Raw genomic sequence first — 27,108 nt, 5'->3', positions numbered from 1 at the left:
ACACACTGACACTCTTCAACATATCAGGTTCACTGTTAGGGACAGTGGAGGGGAAAGACATGACAGACACAAGCCCTGCTTAGAATACGGTGGATACTTTCTCTCTGCCATCAAGTAGGAACGCACTCACAGTTGATCTTCCATTGGATTTTGGAGGCTGTAAATGTGCATCGGAGAAGCCTGCCCATCTGTTCTCTCAGAGCCACTGGTGGATTTGAACTTGAACAGGCTGAGAAGTGTGACCTTTGGGTAAGCATCACAACTCTCTATGAAGTAGGCCACCAGAGCTCTCTCCGATGTGGTTCTGACTCCCCTCCACTGGACTTCTGTGCCGTAAATCTTGGTGGAAGGAGATTGCTCATCTTTTCCCACAGAACAGTTGGTGAATTCTAATTGCCAGCCTTTCAGTTTTCAGCCAAGGAAGTTAACATGACAAGAGAAGCATGGTATGATAGGAGAAAGACAGAATGCTACAGACACATGGACAGCAGTACATAAGCTCATGTAAGGGTTAGAGAAGCCTGCTTCAGAAGAGACATTTAGGTGCAGACTTCAGAGATTAGTAAGGCTGGCAAGAACAAGAAGTGGATCAGCATATACAAAGGCTCAGAGGCTGGAAGTTCATAGCAGAGGGAAGGTAATAATTCAGCAATGCTTGAACAGTGGTGAGAAATGAGCTGGAGAACAGGTCAGGGAACCGAGGCTCAGAGAAGGTCACTGCCCGTCATGCACAAGGTCACACAATTATTAAGAGGTAGAGGTAGAACAAGGACCCAGGTAACTGTTTTGAATCAAGTGTTCTTGCTTAACACAGAATCATATATGCATATCCACATGTATCATTTTAAGAGGTTAAAAGGAAACTCATGCATGAATTAGTTAAAGGCCAGTGGGTATTGATAATATCCTTCCCCTCTCAGAGAACATCCAAATTGCTGGAGTTTGACAGAGCAGTGAAATGAGGCTGAGTCATCAGAATGGAGGCAGCTGTTAAATGTATGCGCTGATTCATTGACTGAAAAAATCACCTGAAGACAAAGTCAGCTTTGTGACTTTCTGAAATAAATTGATGAGATTGATTGGTGTGTGGATAGGTTGGGGAGAGGTGGGCACAGGCCTGAGAGGCAGGGGCTCCTGATTTAAATCTTGGCACTAGAGAACTTGATGGCCTCGTGGTGCAAAGCTGCATTGTACTCCTGAAAGCATATGGTTTGAATCCACCAGCTGGTTCACAGCAGAAGTATGAGTAATCTCTTCCCGTGTGATCTTTGCCTCTGAAAACCCGCTGGAGTGTCAGCTATGTATGTGTTGGCTCCAACTTGACAGCACACAACTTTACTATTATAAAGGATTTACGTTAATGTCTATTTTTGACTAACAGAAAGAAATGAAAAGCAAATTTTTAAACACCTCTTTTACAAACAAGACAAAAAAGTGGCACTAGCCTTCAGCATTTGGTTTGCCATGTGCACCTGGAAATCAAAAGTGACATCACCACGTTCCTTCCTGGGAACTACACTCGGCATCCCAGCATTAAACCATCATAGCTATGAATTGTGTCTATGAAAGCAATTTATTTTAGTGTTATTTTAAGTTTTGCGTGCTGTTTGTTATAAATGGGTTGCTTTTTAAAATTTTATTTTATTATTTTTTTTTGTGCGCATACTGTCAAATCAGATCTGACTGGTACAGGAGGAAACTGTCCCTCCTTCTCTGGCAGAGCATCTGGTGGATTCGAACCATGTACCTGTGGGATTGCAGTACAGCTTCTTGCCACTAGGCCACCAGAGCTCCCCTAAATGGTTGTTTTTTAGATCTGGGAATGTTAAAAAAAAATTTCCAAATAAATTATCACTGCTTTTTCACTTGATGCTATTTCAGCTTACAAAACATTTCATAAGAACTCTCTGTTTTCAAATAGTAGAGGAAACCTATGATAAATAGGGGATCTATGAACACGCCTAGGAAGCAGATATGAAAGAGTATGTATTTGTCCCATAGTTTATTGTTGTGTACTATCAAGTCTGACCCAATTCATAGCTGACCCTCTGGATTTTCAGAGGCATTAAATCGCATGGGAGGAAACTGGCCCTCTTCCCTGCATGGGGCAGCTGGTGGATTCAAAGCACATACCTTGGCACTGGTAGCACAGTTCCTTCCCACTAAGCCACCAGTGCTTGTTTTCTGTGCAGTAGAACTTCAGTCATGTCCCACAGAAGGGGCTGTAAATAATTTCCCACGCTGCACACCTGGAACTCCCCTCGAAGTCATTGAGCCAGAGCGACTCATAACTGATGCTCCCATCGATTTCTGAGGCTGTGAGCTGCATGGGGAGCAGAAGAGCTGTCTTTCTTCATCAGAGTTGCTGGTGGATTCAACTCCCCACCTTTGTGTTAGCTTCGCAATTCCCTCCGTACTATGCACTCATAACTTCCATGGGGTTATGCTTGTGATGTTGCATGCCATCAAGTCAGAACCGACTTATAGTTGGCCCTTCAGCAGGTTTTCAGAGTCAGTAAATCCCGTGGGAGGAGATTGCCCATCCTTATCCTGTGAAGCAGCTGGTGGATTTGAACTGCATGCCTCCGGTATTGTAGTGGAGATTCTTACCACTAGGACCATCAGAGATCCCTGAATCTAAAACTTCCTAATTATTCAGTCTCTTCTGTATGCTTAAACTCTCTCATAGATTGATGGAGCACAATGACCCAGAAAAAAATGAATATGACAAAGCATCTGATTACCATAATCATGCCTCTTTTAAAATTACATCTCCTTAATGGTTCTGGTGTTACACAGATGAGTCAGTGACAATTCAGGAACAGAGCTCTTCAACACTGTTCACTGAGAATGTGAATTTGAAGTGTTACTCATTTCAAGTATATTGGTCTGCCTCTAACTTCTTCTTCCATAGTTATTATTGTTGTTATGTGCTGCAGGGGCAGAACCAAATCAGAGGTGACCCTCCAGCAGGTTTTCAGAGCTATAACTTGTATGGGAGGAGATTTCCCAGGATGCCAAGAGATGCCAACTGCAAGCTCTGCCGACTCACCTACTTCGCCCATCCCAAGCTTGGAAGCATGCTAGGGCCCATGTTGCCAACTGGCTCAGACTATGTTGGCCCAAATCCAAAGCCATGCTGAAAGTAAGGCTAAAACTCTGGCTAAGACTTCAATCAGGCACCAGGCCTTCACCCAGGCTCCTCCCACAGGTGCCCAGTCTCCTTCAAAGGCTCCTTAGTCGAGTTCTCCATCTGAGGACAGAAAGACTGGAGTGACCCCCTGGGCTGCCATCTGCATGGGCTGCTATCCTCCTGTGCTATTTGTACAAATAAATCCTGAGTCAGGGAAACAAAAAGAAATCAAAAGATATGTTGCATTAGGCAAGTCTGCTGACAAGGACCTCTTTAAAGTGCTAAAGAGCAAGGATGCCAACTTAAAGACCAAGGTGCAACTGACTCGAGCCATGGTGTTTTCCATTGCTTTGTATGCATCTGAAAGTTGGACAAGAAAAGATAGACTGAAAAAGAATTGATGCCTTTGAATTGTGGAGTTAGTTAAGAGTATTGAATATACCATGGACTGTCAAAAATACAAGCAAATCTGCCTTGGCTGAAGTGCAGCCAGCATGTTCCTAGAACCAAGGATAGTGAAACTATAACTTTGGGTATGCTGTCAGGAAGTGCCAGTCCTCGGAAAAAGACATAATGTTGCGCAAAGAAGAGAGTCAGTGGAAGAGAGCAGAACCTTAAAAAGATAGCTTGACTCAGTGACTGCAACAATGGGATTGAGCATGGTGGGGATTGTGAGGATGGTACAGGGCGGCTCAAGCTTTGGTCTCTTGTTCATAGGGTTGCTGTGACTCAGAGTTGACATTATGGCACCTGACAGCAGCATCAAAGAGAAAATCTTCTTAATAGTTTTAATGGTGGGCCAGTGGTAACTATGAATCACAGAATTGGTGGGGATGGAGAGATAGAGAATTCTTTCCATCTTACACAAAAGTCTGATGCACAGGAAGGCCTGATGCTGCTCAGCCTGGCATCAGAAGATCAGAAGAAAGGCACTGAAGATACTTGGAGATTTGAACAAGACCAGAGTGACAATATTTCCTTTTACTGTCCTTGGCTGGGACTTCACCAGAGCCTTAGTGCCAAGGGTATGGAAGTTAATACCTTAACCACACTGTAAATAATTTATAGCTTGTTGAATAAATAATTATGCTTAATTTAACTGTTTAGTAAACAATTTATAGTTCACTCGGCAGCCTTGGTTAAGTCGTTCTAAACTAAACTGTTTTTGTAAAATCCTTAGAGCATCTGCTCATTTGGTTTGTAGAGAGATGTATAGACTAGGCAAATCCAGCTGACGTCTGGTGACAAGATTTCTCATAGAGCTCAGGAAATAGTCTTCCTGTTTACTCAAAGTGAAAGCCAACTTGTTTACAGTGTCTTCTGAGGCCCTGCATGATCTGACCTCAGTTCCCTGAACTAACCTCCTACACATCTTTGTCTTACTCTTTCCACTCTGTTGTTACTGTTGTTATGCACTGCTGAGTCAGTATGGATCTGACCCTCCCGTGGGTTTTCAGAGGCAGTATATTGCATGGAAAGAGATTTCCCATCTTTTCTCCTTGGAGCAGCTGGTGGATTTGAACCTCCTGCCTTTGTTTGGGTGGCAGTGCAACTGCTTACCACTAGGCTACCAGAACTCCCTCATTCCATTCTAGCCACACTTCTTTCCTTACTATTAATAACACAAACTGGATTTATTTTCTCCCAGGTAGACTTTTTCATTTCCTGTTTCTTTTGCCTGGAATTATCATTACTCATATTTCAGAACAGCTAGTTATTTCACATCTTTAAAGTGTATTCTCAAATTCTCCTTCATTGAGTCTTTGACCATTTAATTAAAATGACAATTACCTGTGTAGGTCCACACATGCCCAATCTTGGTCTCCCTATTTTACCTCTACTTTTTAAGAAATTACTTGCTTTTAACAAGTGTTCATTAATTTACTGTATTTATTGTTATTGTCTCTTTCCTCCTACTGTCATATACCCTCCACAAGGACAGGGATGCTTTGTATTGTTTGTTGATATTTCCCAAACAGCTGGAACTGTTCTTGGCACATGGAAGGTACTCAATAAATATTTAATGAATGAATTACTATTCAAGATAGATTTTGTATGAGTATGCGGGTCATGCACTCTATGGATTCTGGGAGTACCTGGAAGTTTTTGGAATGAAGATCTAGGGGAGGAAATCCCAGTGAGAGGCAATGAAATTCTTAAAATACCTTAATAGAGTAGATCCATTAAAATAAATACATCTTAAATTGAGCTCATCACTTCATCTTCCAAACTTATTTCTTTTACCCATTTAGCTGCCAAGGTTAAATACTTGTGTCTTATCTTTGAAAATTATCATATATCCTCTCTATCAGTCAGTATCCAAATCCTGTTGATTTCATTTTCTTAATTATTCTTAAATGATTGTTTGCGAGACTATTTCTGCTGCCAGAATTCAGAGTTTCATTGTACCCTTATACTTGAAGGTAATTTTGGAGAAATGGAAAATCATCAGTTCACACTTTCTTCTCTTGAATATCTTAAACATGTCACTCTACTGTTTAAATTTATAAAACATTGCTGTAAAAAATAAAAGCAAAACTGTTGATAGCGTAATTTTCTGTTCCTTACAGTAATAAGATTTATAGATATGCAATGGAGTTTTTCCTTTAAAAAAGTCTTATTATTAGAATGTGCCTCTCAGATATGTGGTTTGTTCATTTAAAATGCAGGTTTAACTCTTAGTTCCTTTTCTCCCAATAGGAAAGTGTTACTAACTCATAGTTTCTGTTTCTTTGGTTTAGATATCTCCCTGTTGGATGTATATTAATTGCATCATCTTTGCTTAGCATTCATATTTATAATTTCTTCTCAAAACAGGTATTTGGTGACTTATCCCTACTTCTTTGTATTTTTAGGTTTGGGGAGATACCTAAACACCTTGTTTTGGCATAAATATTATATGTTGGTCTAGTGGTGTAGTCTGTAGGGACTTACTTGTACTACCAGCCTAAAGACAGCGTGTTCTAATCCATTTTTGTTATTCTATTTTTTTTAAAGGAGGCTATAGAAGTAAGTTTGTCTGTTTGGATTTTTTGCTATGCTTGTTATGTTATAACCTGTTTATATCTCCACATCTTCCTCTGTAAATGGAGACAAGCTTTAGTGAGAACAGAAGAATGCATTAAGTATATAGTCATTGAGCACTGTAAGGGTTCAATAAGTATTAATTATTATTGGTAAGTTTTATTTACCTTTACGTGTGACTTCAAGACTGCTTTTTATTTAGTTGTGTTTATTTTTTAACCATACAGAACTATTTTATTAATGTGTTGCATTGAGAAAATCTATTGTAAAGAATCTCTTCAAAGTGCTGAAAAGCAAGAGTGTTGATTTAAAGAGTAAGATGCCCCTGAGCCAAGCCACGGTATTTTCAGTTGTTTCCTATTCATCTGAAAGTTGAAAAAGGAATAAAGATGAATGAAGAAAAATTGATGCTTTTGAATTGTGTTGTTGAAGAGTCTTGAATATTCTATGGACTGCCAGAAAACCCAACAAGTCTGTCTTGGAGGAAGTACAACCACAGTGCTGCTTAGGGGCCAGCATGGTGAAGCCTCTCACATACTTTGGGCATGTTACCAGGAGAGGCCAATCCCTGGAAAAAAGACATCATGGTGGGAAAGGGGGAGGGGCAAGAGAGCAAGAACTTCAATAAAATAAATTGATATTCTAACGGTAACAATGAACTTGAACATTGTAAATTATAAGGATGCACAGGATAGTGCAAAGTTTCCATCTGTTGTTCGCAGGATGGCATTGACTTGATGGCACATAACAACAACTATTATTATTAATTATTTCAGTGGTTTCCTTCCAATGTGAGTACAAAAAATACTGAAAACCTATAAAAAGAATACAGAATACCTGAAAAGTATTCAGGTTGGGAATGTGTGTCTTGATCACCCAATCCAGTCTCTATTGGACCAGAACGTCCCAATGTCCTCTTAGTCATAGTCAAAAGTGGCTATGCCATATGAATTAGTATATTCTTGCTTGTGACAACAGTTCAGAATAAGAGCTGCATAGCAAAGTGGACTGGGGCAGGGTGGAGGGGGAGGAAATTTGCAATAATGAAAGAATTTCTTTTTAAAGAGAAAAATGAACTGGGGGCTAGGTAGGGAAGAATATGTGCAACAGTGAATACATAAAAATTCAAATTCTCTGTAAACTTACTGATACATTCAATCTCTTCTATATCCATCATGACATTGCCTATCAGTCCGAGTAAGAATCTTTGTCTTTTTGACATTGAGATGCAACCCATACTGAAGGCGTCGTTCCTTGATTTCTTGCAACAAGTGTTTCAAGTCCTCCTCATTTTCACCAAGCAAAGTTGGGTCATATGAATAACACAGGTTATTGATGAGTCTCCCTCCAATACTGATGCCACATTCTTCTTCAGAGAGTCCAGCTTTTCCTCACCCTATTGTCGATTATTTTTTCAGAAGTAGACAAATTGGGAAGCAGGATAGCAATATTGAGGCTAAAAGCACTGATCTTGGAGTCAGATAGAACAAGATATGAATCCCACTGCTATTTATTTTATTGAATTATTTTAGTCCTCTGTATCTCAGTTCACTCATCTGTAGTGTGGGGATAATAATTATACCTGACTCATAAAATTATTATGAGTGGTAAATGAAATAATTTATATAAAACACTTAGCACAATGCCTGCTACACAGTGTTTGCATAATAAATGCTAGCCATTAGTATTTTTAACAATTTTTATTATAGATGCTAAAATACTGCATATTAAGTATTAGGCTACTGATTAGTTGGAGAATTGCCAGAAGGGGCACAGGCAAGCTTCTTGGGTATTATTAGTAACATTCTGTTTCTTGATCTGGCTACATGGATATGTTGATCTTGTGAACATTTATTGAGCTATGTTTGTTGTTGTTGTTATGTGCCGTCGAGTCGCCTGTGACTCATAGCGACCCTATGTACAACAGCCCTAAACTCCGCTCTGTCCTGTGCCAATCGCACTGTCTCTGACACTCCCATCCCAATTATCCCGGTCACTGAATCAATCCACCTCATAGAGGGTCTTACCCTCCTGCGCTGTCCCTCCACCCTCCCAAGCATGATGTCCCTCTCCAAGGACCGGTCTCTCCTCACAACATGTCCAAAGTATGTTAGACGGAGCCTCAGAATCCTTGCCTCCAAGGAGCCACCCGGTTTAGTTCAATATTATGATTTTCTCACTTTCCTGACATAGGTTATAGTCCATAATTTTGGCTGAAGAGTAAACTTTTTTAAAAAAATAAGAAACAGCAGTAGCATGCCCCAAATCATATAGATTATGGCAGTAGAATCAGTTCTTTCTAACTCACATGTCTGTGTACAAGCCTTATTATCTTGTGTCTAAGGACTTTCTTCTCGTACACTGTAAAAAGAGCATGGACCACATGGGGATGGCTGTATCTGACCTTTACCAACTTCGCAAAGGAGAACTGTCCCTGTCAAAAGCATGAACAGCACAAAACTAATTCTTGTGAGGTCAGACATGTCCCCCACACTCTTATATCACTTTCTGCTCATCTCAAACACCAATCTCATTGCTTTACTGGGTCCAAAATCTGATGTGATATCTCACAGAACCATGTTGGGGAAGTCAAAAGTTTATAATCCTGGGAAGTAGCTGAATACAGTCAGAATGGCTTCTGACCTATGCTTTCAGACACCTCAACCGTGAGCCTCACAGCTTTAGGCCAGTGTTACAAAGTTTTGAGTCCTGCCAATACTGGTTCTACCCTCCTCAGTTCGCCAGTAAACTTGGGCAAAAGGCTTTTTGCTCTGGTCCAGTGGTGCGGCAGTTCCGGCGGCCTGTCTCATGTCAGGTGTCTGGTTTTCCACTATGGCTGCTATGGCTTCTGCTTCTGTAGACCCTCCTATCTGTCTGATGTCCTGAAGGGTGAAAGCAGAGAATCTTCTTTCTGCTGCTGGATCTGCTCAATTTAATGGCGAAAGTAGCCAATCCCCTTGTGGACTGCTGAGATAGCCGACCCTCTTGTTGATAGGCTAAAATGCCCTATTTGCATATTCCCACCCATTCACACGGCAAAGTCAAATACAATGGCTAGGAAAGTAATTTTTAATGATAACTCTACATACACTTATAGCCCTTAGAGAATAAACTCCTTGACCCAAAGGAATAAAGAAGGACCAGGATTTCATCAGGGCACAGCCTTACTCTAGTCTTATCTCAGGTCACATCTAGCATCTCTGGCTCAGCACCTTTTCAGAAGATCAGGAAGGGAGAAAGATGGTCATAAACTAGCTAGAAGACAAAGCATTGTTTATTGACCATGTTCCTTTCCCCAGAGAGAACCACCTCCATCCCCTAATCCAACCTAAGGATCAGCTTTCCTTCCATGTTCAGTTTCTACTCCTGCCTCTCCAGCCAAGTGCCAGCCATCTCTCCATCAGAGAGATTCTTTTACTTCTCATTAGGATCATAACACAGAACCACAAAGACAGCCAGTCTTGGTCTGTGTATTTTATAGGGGAAGACACTAAAGTTAATTTCTTCCTGGGGGTGTGTGGTGTGGAATAAAGAACCCTTAAAGTAGGCATCTGGACTCCACTTTATATTTTTATTTTGATTTTTTAATCAACTTTTTAGATTTTAGAAGAGGTTTAGATACACAAAATGTTTTGAAGCTAGTACACTGCTTCCGTACATCTTATATTCACTTTCACTTCTTGTTAATATCTTATATTACCAAGGTATCTTTATCACAGCTAAGGCATAACATTAAGTACTCAAAACCAAACTCATTTCACTTGCATTGGAATTGACTCATAGCTGACCCTCCACTGAGTTTCCAAGAGTGAAAATTACAGGAAGAGATCATTCATGTTTCTCCCTCACAGCTGGTGGAGAATTCAAACTGCCAATTTCCTATAGTCTTGGCCACCCATGACATCAGTAGCTTGTTCTTAATCAACCTCTAGACTGTTGTTGGAAAGCACCAATTTCCCATGAATATTTTTTACCTATTTTAAAATTCTAACACTACATTTTATCATCATATCTCTTGGTCTTATAACAGTGTCATAACCATTCCTTGTTTTTGATGACCTTGACCAGTTTGAGAAATATTGGGTTAGGTGTTCCTTCATATTGACTTTGATGATTTTATCATGTTTTGACTGGAGTTACGTGTTTTGAGGGAAGAATATCACAATAATGGAGTATCCTTCTTGTCACATATCAGGAGCACTTGCTTCTCATATGTGCTGCTGCTGGAGATGTCAGCCTTGATTGCCTCGTCATGACAGTGTTCTCAGAGTTTCTGCATTAAAAGTTACTTCCCTACCCCCTTTTCATGTTCTATTCTTTGGAAGCCAGTCACTAAGCACAGCTAATATTTGTGAAATATTTCTCCATTTTAAAAATATTTTTTGTTGGTTTGTGTCTAATCATTCACATAAATCATGCTTCATTCATATACATTATGTTTCTTTTTATTTTTTATTTTTGTAATTTGTGAGTTATTTTCTTCTTATTATTAATTTTAATGAAAATGTACAGAGACTTTGTACAGAACATTCATTCATTGTTGCACTTTTCTCCTTGCCTATCTTCCCCCCCCCCACCTCAGTACACTCCTCTTTGAAAAGTAAAGGAACAATTCTTTCATTGTTTTACAATCCCTCCCCACCCCCAGCTCCACTCTACTATGCAGCCTTCATTCTAGACTCCTGTTATGACAGTAATACTTAGTCACATATTTCTTTTAAACAGTTTTTTTCCTCATCTGTTTTAATGCAGTATACACTATTTATCCCATCTTTCTCAGTCTCCCCCCAACCCCGAAGTCAGTCCTATTTTACAACAGTGGCACTATTCAGTATTTGCTCTTTTGTGACTGACACTCAGCATGATGTCTTCCAGGGTCACCCATTTTGTCATTCATACACATTATGTTTTATACAACCTTTTGTTTGCATTGTGCTTCATTTTTAATCAAGTCTAAGATAGTTATAAGTTATGATAAATATATAAGACCTGAAATTACACACACATAGACACCTACTCATTCAAGTATTTGCGTAGACAGAATATACAAATACACTCAGACACACAGATCCAAATAAAGTAGATAAACGCCCAGATGACTTCATGCCCACAAACACAGTCATGGGCACAAACACTCAGATAAAGGAGAAATCAATATTTTTTTCCAATCTACATCTCCTTCTGGCAGAGTGGTGAATTGACTAGAGTTATAATTAATATTGCTTTTGAAAACTCATTTTCTCTCTAATTCTTAAAGGTCTTAGAAAGTGAAAGTTGGGCATGGAGATGCTGAAAATGTGAGTTTTTACAAAATCTAAGCAGGTCTCCTAGGGTAAGGCTGGGACTGAGCGATTCAGTGCCCCTTCCTCCTCCTTGTTCTCCTCCTTGTTCTCCTCCTGCCTCTTCCATGGTTCTGGGTTGGGCTGGTCTTTTCCCATCAAGGCCAGTGGTCAGGGGGTGTGAACACCTCCAGTCGGAGGATTCCCAGAGCTCTTCCTAAAGCAGATACGCTCAGAACTTGCCCCAGTGCCACCAGTTTGCTTTGTGTTTAGTGCTAATTTTAGGTGCCATGGGTAGCAGAGTCTTACGCTCCCACCAGTTTCCACCTGTTTCTCAGTCCTATCATCCTTCTAAGAACTTTGTGCATAAATATCCAACCCCAGAGAAGCATTCAAGGCTTCACAAAGTTGAGACCTGGCTCATTTCCCCAACTTTTTCTCATTTACTCCCTCCTTTGGTGGAACCTGTTACTCCAACCCAACTGACTGACTCGTTGTTCCTTTGTCTGCCTCACCCTGGACTATGCTGGTGGCATCCACTTCCTAAACAACATGCCTCTGGAAACTCTATGAACAAATTACAATAGTTACAGAAAGGCTTCAGGCTTTTTATTCATAGGGTCACTATAAATAGTTCTAGACTTGATGGCAATCAACAACAACAACAACATCTGCACATATTCAAACTCTCCCCAACTCTAAAGCCACTTCTCCAACTGCCAACTGGAAGGGAAAAGCTGCCTTTTTTTTGAGTCCTGAGAGATCCCTTCTCTAAGGCTCCACGTCAATGGTAATCTCTTTAGTGATTGGCATAATTGGTTTTAAAAATAAATTCTTTTAATTGCAAGAATAAAAAGTCTTAGGTTTACTTCTCCTAAGGGTTTTTCTTGAAAAGGAGAGTGGTCCTGAATAACTGAAGTTGTTATTCATACAATGCGTGCCTGAGAACTCTGCTTTCAATAATGGCTGACTCTTAGTTTTACAATTTGGGAAGAGAGAGTTGGATTAGTACAACCTGAATGAGAAGTTCCCACAGGAGTCAGCTTTCAACCGTAAGTGGGGATGGTTTCACACAACACAGTCATGGCCACTTGGGGATTATCCCTATGACTGAAAGTGAGGGGTTCTTTCCTGAAGAAGGAAAGAATCTTATGTAGATCCCCAGTAAGTAAAGTAGTGTCTTTGACTTGTCTTTGCTCTCTCAATCTCTGTCTCTTTGGTGTGTTCTCTCTCTCTCTCTCTCTCTCTCTCTCTCTCTCTCTCTATATATATATATATATATATATTGTGTGTGTGTGTGTATAAATTATAACTGGGGAAACATGCACATATACTCAAATTCTTTACAAAATATGTAGGTACTTTTTTTAAGGGATGAGGAGAAAGAGTCCAATGGTGCATTTTTTGGTTTTAAAAATGTAATTCCTTATAAGAAATCACCTGGACAAGCTCAATGCTTAACTATTGTAAGTTTTGGGTTGGGTTTAAAATATATACAGAGCAGCATTTGCCCAAGGATAAAGCCCAGAAGGCAGAAAGTTTTGATGGAAATAAGAATTATAGAGATAAAATGAGGAAAGTGTAGCCACATTGTGGATATTGTAATTAATGCTATAAACCAAAATATGCATGGATGGTTGAATGGAATACCAATTTTCTTGGTAAACTTTCGCTCTAATCACAATAAAAAAAATAAAATTGCATGTTGTTGTTGTATACCGTCAAGTTCGAACCAACCCATAGCTGACCCTCTGGCAAGTTTCAGAGACAGTTAATTGCACGAGAGGAGACTGCCCATCTTTCTCACATGGAACAGCAGGTGAATTTTAACCAAGTGCCTTTGGCATTACACTGCAATTTCTTGTCACTAGGCCACTAGTGATCCCTAAAAAAGAAAAATTGCATATAGAAGTTTTATAATAATAAACCGGAGCTCCCTTTCCCATACATCTTAAAGGCACTCTTACCCCAAGAGCCTTTGCTCTTACTGCTGTCTTTATCGGGAGCAAAGTGCCTGCCCTCAGATATTCACATTATGGCCTCTCTCGTGTTCAGATTGCTCAAATGCTCCTTTCTCATGAGCCTTCTAACTCAGACACACTTATTTTCAATTATAAGTCAAATATCACCTTCCATTCCCACCCTGGATCTTTTTCTTCCTTGTTTTCCTTTTCTTAGCGCTAATCATTGCCAACTATTATATACTTAATTGATTTTGAAAATTACATGAAAATCGAGTGATTCCCTCACTTAAGTATAACCTTCACATGAGCAATGATTTTTATCTCTTTCATTTGAGGCTGTAGCCTAAGCTTAAGAGAGAGTGGTGCTGAATATATATTTGTTAAATGAATAAATTGGTAGTAAGTGCAGAATGACTTGGAGGCCAGTAACATCAGTGATAGAAGAATTAATTAGAAAATTGTTACACTGAACCAAGCTGAAGACAAAGGGCCTTAAACTTAGCATTAATAATTGCATATGCTTTAGTAATGTTGAAATGGTTTTGACATCTGTTTTATCTTTCCCTTCACTTCTTACTAGTTTATCTTGATTATTAAAGAAGATATCTTCACCTCTACTATCCCCCATGTTCAGTGATTTCACTAATGTTTATTTGCACAGGTGCATACTAAGGGGTTTTAGGAGTGTGGTTTACGGGTAAGGAATTGTGGTGCCAACTCAAAGGCCTGCTGTTCAAGCCCACCAGCTATTCTGCAGGAGAAATATGGGTAATCTCCCATGAGATATACGGCTTCTGAAAACTCTCTGGATGGTCAGTTATGAGTAAATTCTGACTCAATGGTGCATGACAGCAACAACAACTAGTGGTGTAGTCTGATACAATATGTACTACACCACCAGAGAGAGTTCTTTCCCACTTGGGTTTATGTGTGTTTCTTTGTTCCACTGGACTTTCTAAAATATTATATCATGTAATATGTTTTTTTAATTATTTTTTCCTTTATTGATATTTTAAAATTAATTTTAATGAAAGTTTACAGAAACTTAGGGTTTCCATTCATTAAGTACTGCACTTTTCTCCCTGCCTCCCCCCACCAATTCACTCTTCTCCATGAAAGTAAAAGAAAAACTCGTTCATTGTTATGTAGTCACTCCCCACAAGTCCACTCCACTGTGCAGCCTTCATTCTGGACTCCTGACATGGCAATAATACCCAGTCATATATCCCTTTTAAATAGTTCTTTCCCTCATCAGTTTCAATGCAGTATACATCATTCATTCCCTCCTTCTCTGTCTCCCCTCAACCCCGATGTCAGTCCCATTTTGCAACAGTGGCCCTATGCAATATTTGTCCTTTTGTGACTGAGATATTTCACTCAGCAAAATGTCCTCCAGGGTCACCCATTTTGTATAATATTTCATGAATTCCTCATTTCTCAGTGCTGCACAGTATTCCATTGTGTGAATATACCAGAGCTTCTGGTGCAATATGATTTTTAAATTGTGATTTGAGTGAGTTTATAAAGTATATTGATTTTTTGTTTCTCCACATTTGACTTGCTAACATTAATTATAACATTAACAATATGTTTGCATTCTCCCCATTTCTTACTTGTAATTGTCATTTCCATTAATCCTTCTAAGCTATCTTCAGGACTTTATCCTTGGTAAATGTTGCTCTTCAAATCTTATATAGTTAAGATGGAGATAATAAGAAATAACTCAGAGAATTAAGGTCTTTGATGAACAAAAGCTGTGCTCAGTATACATTGTTGCTAGGTGCTGTCAATTATGACTCATAGTGACCTTATAAACAATAGATCAAAACCTTGCCCTGTCTTGAACCATGCTTAAGATCTTCTCCGCGCTCAGGCTCATTTTTGTGTAACTGTATCAGTGCATCTCGTTAAGGGTTTCCTCTCTTTCACTGACCCTCTACTTCCCCCAGCATGATGTGTCTTTCCAAGGACCAGCTCCCCTTAACAATATGACCAAAGTTTATAAGACAAAGTTTTACTATCCTTGCTTCTAAGAAGCATCCAGGTTGCACTTCCTCCAAGTTAAATTTATTTGTTTTTTGGTAGTACATGGAGTATTCAATACTCTTTGCCAGCACCGTAATTCAAAGGCATTAATTCTCTTTTGATCTCCATTACTCATTGTCCAACTTTTAGATAGATGCATAGGAAGCAATCTAAACCAGCATGGCTTGGATCAGGAACATCTTAGTCTTTAAATGGACATCCTTACTCTTCAGTACTTTAAAAAGGGTTTTGACAGATTTCCCCAATGCAGAATGCTTTGATTTCTTGACATCTCCTACCATGGATGTGGATCCAAGTAAAAGGAAATCATTGGCAACTTCAGTCTTTTCTCAGGTGCTTAATAATTGTAAGAAGACCTGATACGGAAAATTTGGGAACTTGTGAAGCCTTGTTAGCCATAATGCTTCTGTCTTCTGGTTACAGGCTGCACTTAATGCAGGTGGACTCGGTCCAGCGCTGGATGGAGGACCTGAAGCTCATGACAGAGTGTGAGTGTATGTGTGTCCTGCAGGCAAAGCCGATCAACCTGGAGGAGGATGCACAGGGTGACCTCATCCTGGCAGGTGGCCCCAGCCCGGGAGACCCCCTGCAGCTGTTGCTCAAGCGAGGTTGGGTCATCAGCACCGAGCTGCGCAGGATCGGGCAGAAGCTGGCCCAGGAGCGCTGGGCACGTGTGCACAGCATGAGTGTGCGTCTCACCTGCCATGCCCGCTCCATGGTCAGCGAGTACAGTGCCATCAGCAGGAGCTCCTCACAGGAGATGGGCCAGGTCAGCACCCCGGGATGGTGGATGGTGGTGGCTGGGAACCTGAGTGCCGTCAGTGGGCTGGCTCATTGCTGTTGAGTTGGAAGTGACTCATACCTGAGTGTCCAGTAGGTTTCCAAGGCTGTACATTGCACAGGGGTGATTGTCTATCTTCCTTCCTCAGAGCCACTAGTGAATTCCACCCACCAGAGTGACGTGGTTAGCATTGTGACTCCCTACAGCTTATGCCACCAGAGTTCCCCTCTCTCCTTCCAATAAAACATGAGAGACACGAAGACCTTTGTTAAGCACCCACTAGAGTCTTTGTGTGGTGCAAACAGTTAACTTTCTTAGCCCTAATCAAAAGATTGGAAGTTTCAGCCTACCCAGAGGTGCCTTGGAAAAAAAGACCTGGCAATCTTGCTTTGGAAAAATTATCATTGGAAACTCTGGGGAGCACAATTGTACTCTCACACACATCGTATCATCATCATCACCACAAGTCAGAGTTGACTGAACAGCTCAACTGCTTGCTTTCAGTTGTTGTTTTTTAGGATGTGCTCGACATCATACTAGAGGAACACTTGGTGGCCTGTGTTACAATCCTGAAGGCATGCAGTTCAAATCTACCAGTTGCTGCACGGGAGAAGGATGGGCTATCTCCTCCCATGCAATTTACTGCCTCTGAAAACCTGCTGGAGGGTCAGCTATGGGTCAATTCCAAGTCGTAGGTACAAAACAACAATGACAACAGGCATTGTACTGGATGTTGCTGTGTGCACATGTGTGCGCATGCGCGTGCAATCCCCGCCCCCTCCTCGTTTAACTTGCACGGCCTGTGTGGAGGGATCATCATCTTTGTGTGAAGGCTAATTATGATGTCCGTGCCTGAGTACTTCGTTCAAATATCAGCTCTGCTGTGCAACTTTGATAAATTACTTGACTTCTCAGTGCTTCCATCATCCTTACATGTAAAATAATACCTATTCTTAGGGATTGACTTTTGACTCATGGAAATCCTGTAGGAGGGCAGCGTGGAACTGCCTCACAGGGTTTCCAAGGATGTGGTCTTTCCAGAAGCTGATGGCCACATTTGTCTCCCACTCACCCAACTGTCTCCTCCCAGCTGGTAGGTTGAACAGCTGACCTTCTGATAGCAGCCACGTGTGGAACCACTGGACCTCCTCCCTAGGTATCATAACAGTGTTCGTTTACAAGGTTAGTTGGGATAACTAAAGGCATTCTTAAGAGCAAGACACTTAAAACTTTTTATTAAACATATTAGCTAGTCTTATTGTTCTGTTCTCATTTCATGAATGGAAAAAATAGAAGTTCAGAGTAGCTTAGTAATTTGTCCAAAGTTAAACCAGGCTGCTCCTTGGAGGCAAGGATTCTGGGGCTCTGTCTAACAAACTTTGGACATGTTGTAAGGAGGGACCGGTCCTTGGAGAGGGACATTATGCTTGGGAGGGTGGAGGGACAGCGCAGGAGGGGAAGAGCCTCGATGAGGTGGATTAATTCAGTGACTGGGGTAAATGGGATGGGAGTGTCAGAGACAGTGTGATTGGCACAGAACAGAGCAGAGTTTACAGCTCGATGGCACATAACAACACAAAAGCATACAGCAAGTGGTATCGCAGGATCCAACTTAAGGCTTTCTGATTCTAAAACCTGTGACTTTGAATCTTTTAATTAAAACTCAAAGTCCGCAGTGAACCATTTAAAATCTGCATTATCATAATTTCTTTTTCTTTGTCCCCTGCCTTCTCTTTTCATCTTTTTGCTTTACCCTTTTGCCTGAATTTTTTCCATCCTCCACTTTGCAAGCTGTAAATTTCCATTCTTCCTTTAAATCCCACTTCAGATGTCCATCCTCTCTGATGTTCGCCAGGCGCAGAGTAGAACTACCCTCTTAGTTTTGTCCATTTGCTTATTGTGCTTCCAATGCTGTTGACTGTGTTCTCGTTTGCCACTTGTCTCACACGGTTGTTAGTTTATGTGTTTCTCCCTCCAGTTGGATTACATGGGTCTTCGTCTTTTATATGATTCTTCATCTTTATGCCCTGGCATCCAGCACACCAGCTGATCAACAAATGCTTATTGAATTGGATTTAGATTAAATGTGTCTATCTTTCTGCAGATTGAGAAGTTGCTAATGGAGAAATGCTCAGAGCTCTCAGCAGTGACAGAGAGGTAAGGCTGGGCCTCAATCCACCAGCCCATTCTTTGGCAGGGGCAGGGGTTGGCATCTTAACCTTATTGTTACCATGTGCTGTCCAGTCAGTGCTGACCATAGAGACCCCATGTTGTTGTTGTCAGAGTATAACTACACAACAGAGTTTACAAGCTATAAATAATTATAGAAGTGGCTGCTACTTCTTTCTCCTGCAAAGTGGCCAGTGAGTTTGAACCTCTGACCTTTGATTTAGCAGTCAAACTGGTAAGCATTCACCAGGAAGGCTCCTTCTTCCTATTTGGAGAAATAGAATGAGTGGGGGTCGGGAGTCCTGACAGCTGTCTGGGACTGGAGGATTTCCTTGTTCCCACCAACAACTTTAAATTATTCCTTTGGGATTTTAAGGGTCCATTTGTAGACTCTAGGGATATATTAGAGACAGCAGAGGCCAGGACATAGAAGGAAATAGAATATTTGTGGGATCAGTAATAAGGAAAATCTTCCCATAGTTTTGGTAGCCTCTCTGATACCCAAAGTTAAGGCCAAAGTAGATAAAGAATCTTCTTACACATACACATGGACAAGCATATTTATCAGCACTCACTTTTTCATATCCAAGTTTATATATTCACATAATCACAGAAGCACTCTCCAGCCTTCTGTATATTTCATGCAGGTACACTCAGCCACATACAGACAATCAACAGTACATGTGGACACACCCATACCTGTGTTGATGTTTTTTCATCCTTTTCTGAGAGTTCTGGAAAAATATATGACATTCTTGTGGCCCTGTGGGCGTGTTTGGTCCTCCTGGTGCGGAGCATCCTCAGGTGACATGGGTCAGTTTGAGCATGTTCACCTCTTTTTCCTGCCTAGGAAGAAAGTGCTCAAAGCTGCCTTCTGTACATTTGTAGATCATTGTTTTTGAGAGGTTCCAGGCATTGCCTCATTGCTTCAGAGTGAGAACTGATAATCCCTAGTGTTCCAGCCCCCATCCACTGTAGCTCCATCTATTCTTGTATTCTTCCATTCCCAACATCACCGAGAAGAGGAAGCCTGGCTGTAACGCTGGTAGATTCCCAGAACAAGGAGTTGGAGCTATGAATTCAGCCACTAGCTGGTGGCCTTTCTCATTGCTGACATGAATTTCTGGTCCTTGTCTCAGGTCACTACTTCCCTTCCCATTCAGTGACCAGGGGATGAGCCATCTATGGACTATTATCTCTTGCTTCCGGGAAGTTGATGTCATCTCCCAAGTTGTTTTCAACCCACCTCAGAGCTTGGTCCCTGCTGTGGTTTAGAGATGTCCATCTTGGGATTTCTCTTCCCCAGGTGCCTCCAGGTGGAGAATGAGCACGTCTTGAAGTCGATGAAGGCCTGTGTGAGTGAGACCCTGAGCACTCTGGGCCAGCATTTTGGACAACTGCTGGAGATGGCGCTAACCAGAGAGGTGCAGGTCAGTGCAGGCTGGACTGTGGAGGGGTGCATATGTGACTGTGGAAAAGGGTGGTGGGCAGAGGAGCTGTCCATGTGGTTGGGAAAGGAAGGCTGCTTGGAAGACATCCTGTTGGGAACCACTGCAATGTGCATCCCAGTACCAGATAGGCAAGACTATCTGAGCTGAGAAGAGGGCATCTATTTCACCTCTTTATTTTCTGTACATAAAAACTGGGGCCCAGAGAGGAAAGAGACTTCTTTAAGGTCACATAGCAAGTCGATGGCTGAACGTACCATGTCTTGCTTTCTCTTTTAGGGTTGTTTTCAGACCCTAGAGCTTCTTTGTAATAGTTCCATTCACCAGTGGGTGCTATTGTCCTGAAATAATTAAAGCACCTGCAAAAAATAAGGCAATCCTAGCAAGGGAGAAAAATCTAGAAACAGGTAGGACAGTCCAGCCCCTCCGTCTCAGCAGGCTAGTGCCTGATTCACATAAAGAGTGAGGATTTTGGTGTCTGTCTTAGTGACCCAGTGCTGCCTTTTAAAAATGGCATCAAACTGGTAGTGTTAAAGGACAGGAATTTATTTTTTGCTCTTAGTTCCTGAAGATGAAAGTTTAAGTAAGCATTTTAGACTTGTAAATTTTTTTCTATGAGCTTCTCTTGTGATTACTACTTCTGTGACACTTCTTTGCTGCTTATTGATGCATCTGCCTTCATGTCTGCCAGCATCTCCTCTCTGTGAGAATCTGTATCTGTGAGTACAGACTCATTTCACTCTATGAAACACCACTCAGAGGAGATGAGGGTTAGGACCCATCTTGCTCTGGTACGGTCTCATTAAGACAACAAAACAAAACAAAAAGCCTGCTTATTTTCAAACAGTCGTGTTCACATGTACAGGGCGTAGGACTTCCATGTAACCTTTTTGAGGCACAATTACATTTATAATGGTACTTGAAAGTGATCTACTTTGAAATAGTGTTTTTCCACAAAACATTTGACTTAAAAGTATTATTATACTTTTAAACTATTCTCTCCCCCATAGACTTCAATGCCGTAAAAAAAAAAGTATTATTATACATGCTATCTTTTATTACTTGTATTACAAAGAAGGAAAATTCCCACTATAATCCATGAAGGAAACAAACCAACCCCAATGCACAATCTTTTCCATTAAAAGGTATGTTATGAAAAAATAAAAAAGATACCCTTTATCCACAAAACATATACGGAAAGCGCTGAATATATCACATGGGTTAAGTACATATTCTTTTCCTCTTTTGCCTTTTTTTTTATTTTAAAAACCTCTCAGAAAAGCAGATCTCATGAGGTTTTCATTTCAAAAGTATTTACATGTTATTTATAGTTCCAGAAATAGTGTGTTGCATATTTGCCATTCTTTTCCCACTACCAAATAAAAGCCTTCCACAAATAACGAAAATCTCTTCCCATAGTGCTCCTCTCCACACTTGGCCTCTCTCCTGACCCAGAGTTTCTGACTTTTCTTTCCTGCATGTCTGGCCCATGGTGTACAGGCTCAGGTCATTGTGTTCTGGTTCACCTGTTGGCTCTGCCTTGATCCATACCCCTTGGTCCCCGGACCTGAACCCCATGTCCATGTAGCAAGTCCCAGGCATCCTCGCCTTCACAGCAACAGAAGGGTCTGAGAAAGTTCCTTTCCTGTCTTGAAAGTCTCAGATGAGGGAAAAGGAATTGATGAGAAAATACTGAGCATCACATGTAGGGTTGGCAGTGACTTGAGCTGGGATCACTGCTCCAAACTGGGCTATGGATCCCCAAGGAACCCAGTGCAACAAGGTGGTGGCAAAAATGGGTGAGTAAAAACCAAACTTGCCTTATCAAATCCATTCTGGCTCAGTGACCCTTCATAACTTTTCAAGGTTGTAAATCTTCCTGGGAAGACAATGCCCATCTTTGTCCAGTGGGGTGGACTGATGGACTCAAACTGCTGACCCTTCAATTAGCAACCCAAAATGTTATATACTGGACCACAAAAGTTTCTTAAATTGGGTGATGATACTCCAAATATAGGATCCTGGCTTTGTTTTTAGCTCCTGGGGAACATTTGGAGGGTTTACTGAATCTTCTGACTTGATCATAACGTGTTGGTTGGTTGGTTGGTTAAAAGGAACAGTATTTGGAGAGCTATATGCAGAACAGATCATCTGGGAGGCTGAGCCCTATGAGGAGGAATGTGGCATCAGCTTTGGAGGAAGACTTATCAACACCCTGCATTATGCAGATAACACACTCTTTCTTGCTTGCTAAAACTGAGGAGGATCTGCTGAAGTTCTTGCTGCAGAAGGTCAACGACATTCTTGCTAAACAGCAAGAAAACAGAGATTCTCACCACTAGGCAAATTGGCAGCATTATGACACACTCTGAAGAGACTGAGATTGTTCACAGCTTCAGCTTGCTTGGCTTCACAATCAGCACTCTTGGCACCAGCAGCCAGGAAATCAAAAGACAAATTGCATTGGGAAAATCTGCTGTCAGGTTCCTCTCCAGAGTACTGAAGAACAACGATGTCCGTCTCGAGACTAAGGTGCACCTGATCCAGGTCATGGTCTTTGCAGTTGCTTGCCATGTATCACAGAGCTGGACAATTATTAGGGATTATAGAAAGGGAATTGATGTCTTTGAACTGTGGTGCTAGAGAAAAGAAGGCACCATGGACTGCTAGGAGAACAAACAGATCCATCCTAGAGAGGATGGATCCAAGGCTGCTTCTTGGAGGCCAGGATTCTGAGGCTTTATCTGACATACTTTGGGCATGCTAAAAGGGGGAACCAGTCCTTGGAGAAGGACATCATTCTTGGGAAGGTGGAGGGATAGAACAGGAGAGGAAGACCCTGGATGAGATGGATTGATTCAATCACTAGGGTAATGGGGGTAGGTGTGTCAGAGACAATAAGGTTGGCAAGAGATAGAGCAGGGTTCAGAGCTGTTGTGCAGAGTCACTATGAGTTGCAAGCAACTCGACAGCACATAACAACAACAACAACATGAGTTTAGACCACATACACACACAAACACACAGAATTGAATACGAATGTCCTTGCATTCTGTGAATCTTGAACTTTGGTGTGCAGTGTTATACAGCTAATGAGAAGATCAATGGTTTTAATCCACCAGTCACTTCACATAAGAAAGATGTACAGTTTCCTCCTATTAAGATGTATAGTGTTGGAAACCCAATGCAGGGTCACATGAGTGGGAACCGGCTTCAAGGCAGAGGGTTTGGTTTGAGTCAGCCTACCTCTGTTAATGAGGGAAGGATGAAGAGGACACATTGACATTAGTGATGGGCAGAGAAGTCTGGAGAAGTTTCTTCTGAGCACGAGGATAGGTGCTGGCTACTGCCTTTTATGCTGCTTTGGTGTCCATTTTTCTAAAGTACCAGGTTGAAAAACTGATAGAGAAGAGTTAAGTTGGACTATAAATGAAAGCCAGCTGGAGTTGAAAGTAGTCATCAATTCTTTTCACCTGGGGCAAAGGGCCAATGTGGTTTTGGATGCTATGGGTTACAGAAAGCTGGGAAAACTGCCTGAGACTGCCAGATTGTTTTGTACTTGTACCTTTGATTTCCCAGGGCCTTGGGTGCTTTGTGGCTTTTTCTCACCCTTATCTTGTTCAGGCTGAAGTTCCTAATCTCACTTCTTTATCTGCCTCCTGCCCCATTTCCAGATATGATTGCCTGGATCTGAACCTAGGAGCTGAGTTGAATTACTTTCTATGTTGTACCACTTCTGACTGGTCCTCCTCCCCTGTTGGAGGCAGCAAAGTTTAATCCTCCATAGAGCTGTTGTGTGCTGTCGCATTGGAAATGACTCATAGCTGACTATCCAGTGTCTGTAAATTTTTAGAGGCTGTAAATTGCATGGGAGAAGATTGTGCATCTTTCTTCTAAGGAGTAGCTGGCGGATTTGGACTGCCTATTTTTGGGCTGGCAGCACACTCCTTACCCTCTTTTTTTGTGATTGTTGTTGTGTGCCATCAAGTTGGAACTGATCCATAGCTGACCCTCCAGCAGGTTTTCAGAAGCGGTAAATTGCAATGAGAGGAAATTGTCCATCCTCCTCCCTCACAGCAGCTGGTGAATTTGCACTGAGCTTTTGAGATTGTAGCGAAGCTTCTTACCACTTGTTGTTGTTATAAGATGCCCTTGAGTCAAGTATGACTCATAGCAACTCTATGAACAAACAACAGATCTGAACCCTGGCCTATCTTATGCCAATCTCACAATCTCTTACAGACTCGAGCCCATTGCTGCACTCACTGTGTCAGTCCACCTGGTGGAGAGGCTTCCTCTCCTTTGCCATCCACCTACCTTTCCAAGCATGGAGTCTTTCTCCAAGGAATAGCCTTTCCTAGAAACAGGCCCAAAATATTTGAGACACGTTTTGCTATCCTTGCCTCCAAGGGGCACTCTGGCTGCACCCCTAGACCACTAGAATTCTCTTACTTTGCATAGAATGGGGGGGAGGGGAGCCTTTGTTAAAGAACCATAAAAACTGTACTGTTCTAAGAAGTTTGTCTTCTTTTTAATATACGAAGTTCTATTGGTAGAAACATCAGAACTTTTGTGTTTTGCCCAGAGTGGGAATTTCCTAAATGCAGATATATAGTAGGGTATGTGTGACTGTGTAAGGAAGTTAATGAAAGTTTTCCATTTATCTTTGCCTATCCATCTCCATTTTTTCTCAAATGGTATATAGATCTTTAGGGATATTCTTCACAGACTAAAGGAGATAGAACATTGATGAGATAGATCAAACATTAAAGTGGCACTTTTTTTTGGTACATATTTAAATGCAAGCTGTTCCTTTCAGCTATTTTTCATACTTACCCATTGCTAGGATGTCAGTAGCTGGAAAGAGAACGAATGCTCATCTTTGACGAGCCAAAGTCTTTAAAGGTTAATGGTTCCAGTTATTTTAAATATTACTTTGGTGTTTTTGAGAACAACCAAATTTTTCAAGTTGTATTGGATAAAATCCATATATAAAATTTTTATGCAATTTTTTCATATCTGGCATACATTATTTAAGAAATCAGTTAAAGACTATTTTGAAAAACATTTTGTGAGATACTTATATCAGTTTTTACTTCCTAATAACAAAACCTAAAATTAATTGCTAGTAACCAATTAGATTTTATCAGTATTATGTTTTAATTTTTTAAAATATGGAGATATTTGATAATTTTGTTGTTGTGTATCATCGAGTCAGAACCAACCCATAGCTGACCTTCCAGCAAGTTTTCAGAGTCAGTAAATTGGATGGGATTTGATTGTCCATCTTTTTCCCACAGAGCCTCTGGTGGATTTGAACTACATGCCTTTGGACTGGCAGTGCATTAATTCTGATTCCCCTCCCCACTTAGATCTTATTTCTTAAAGCTGTACAACTAAGTTTAATACATATGTACAATTGTTTACTGAAGAAGTACTATGCTTTCTGTCAAATACAGAATTTACTTATAACTTTAGCTATCTAGTACTCTGCATTCCTGAAAATTCATTAAGTTATCTTGATTTTATAATATTAAAACAAATCACTAATTTCTGTAATATTTGCCAGTAGTTTTAAAACATTTCTTGAAGCACATAGAAAAATAAAGTTTTAAATTAAGAAAGAAATCATATTTTTATTGAGAGAGAGTAAGTCTGATTTGGCTGATGGAGTTGATAAAAAGGACCATCTTTGCCAATTACATTTGCCAAAGTATAGAGTGGATATTTTCCACAAATTAAATAAACTAAAACTGTAGTTTCAAAGTTTTGATGAAACACATTTGAGGTATACAAACATTTATTAAAAATGACATTAGTGATTAAATGAATAATTTTTTTTGCAATTCTTTTTGAATGATTCAGATAACCCAAGGTGCTTTAAGTGAAAGAGTAATGGTTATAATTAATAGTCGTTTGATAAGTCTTGGTAAAAGACTTCTGGAAGTCTTCCCAGAAGTTGAGAAGTGAATGAATGATGCTAATGATTGGGTAACAAATGCTTCTGCAAATCAAATGGTTTCCAATTCCTTGCTTTTACCAATTTAGAGGAGAAACAATTTAGAAGAATCATCTACTGTCAGATCATTTAAAATGGTGTTTGATGATGGATTACCAGTATATATGATTATGTAACTAGAAAGATGCCCCAAAAAGTTGAGCAACTTTGTTATGCAGATGGCTCCGATTCCCATTCATGGATTTATGGGAACAAGATTTTTTTTCTGGGTTTACACTTAAAATATGAAATACAGCAATAAGTAACATTCAGTAATAGGCACATTAATGAATAAAAAAGAATGGACAGGAGGAAAAGGCCTCATTTCATTAAGAGATACATTCACAATGAAAATGTAATTTTTATGATTTATTTTTCTTTCCCAAAATTTGCTATCAGTTTATATTGTCTTGATGGATTGTGTTGATAACAATTGTAGTGCTAACTCAAGAAGAGATTAAAAACAAAAACAAACACGTAATCACAGGAATAAAATAAAACCTCATTTCAATGAATATACATTCTTATTGATGATAAAGATGATAAATAAAATGTTATAAAGCATAAAAATGTGTCACAAAAGGACAAATACTGTATAGTGGCCACTGCTGTAGCATGAGGCTGACATCAGGGTGGGGGTAAGACTAAGAAAAACTGGATAAATTATGTATACTGCATTGAAGCCGATGAGGGAGAGAACAGTTTAAAAGTAATATATTTTAGGGCATTATGATTATCATAAGAGTTTGAAATAAGGGTTGCAGAGTGGAGTATACTTGGGGTGGAGGGGTGTGGAGGGGATTGTGTACCAGTGAATGAATTTTCCTTTTGCTTTTCAAGGAGAAGAGCAAACTCTTTGGGGTGGGGGTGGGGTGGGCAAGGAGAAAAGTGCAACAATGAATGAATGGAAATCCAAAATCTTTGTAAATGTTCATTGAAATTAATAAAAAATATGTATCCAATTAAGATACAGTTCTGAGAGAACTGGCTTCTGAGGAGCAATTGGCTAGAATTCGAGGGTTACAAAGAAAAGATTGAATTTTTCAAATGTTAGAAAAAGAGATTTCTCATGTATTTCTAGATGAATGATGAGGCCATGATGTTATGGGATGTAGAATCCATCAGATACATCTGAAAGACTGATGTAATGGCTTTATTTTATGATAGTATTTACAGTCTGCTGGAAATTATGTATTTTCCAGTTTTGCTCTTTAAATTTATGATGAAGGAATTTAGCTCTTGAGTTAAAAGTGTACAGCGTGTTAT

The 27,108-nt window shown here is 40.4% G+C and overlaps 1 protein-coding gene across 1 annotated transcript in view; it reads left to right on the top strand.

The window, feature by feature from the left end:
• INSC (inscuteable homolog (Drosophila)) overlaps nt 1-27,108 on the top strand; it is a 169,157-nt gene that overhangs the window by 58,057 nt on the left and 83,992 nt on the right. Inside the window, exons 3-5 of the mRNA XM_006892048.1 lie at nt 15,870-16,215; nt 18,332-18,384; nt 19,703-19,826. Coding sequence (XP_006892110.1) covers nt 15,870-16,215; nt 18,332-18,384; nt 19,703-19,826 — 523 coding nt within the window. The remainder of the gene's footprint in view (nt 1-15,869; nt 16,216-18,331; nt 18,385-19,702; nt 19,827-27,108) is intronic.

Source organism: Elephantulus edwardii, unplaced genomic scaffold (assembly GCF_000299155.1).
Source record: "Elephantulus edwardii isolate Elephantulus edwardi_28Jun2011 unplaced genomic scaffold, EleEdw1.0 scaffold00109, whole genome shotgun sequence".
In the NCBI taxonomy this organism is placed as follows: domain Eukaryota; kingdom Metazoa; phylum Chordata; class Mammalia; order Macroscelidea; family Macroscelididae; genus Elephantulus; species Elephantulus edwardii.
Note: the sequence above shows the minus strand (reverse complement) of the source record. Positions and strands in the feature narration are given on the sequence as shown.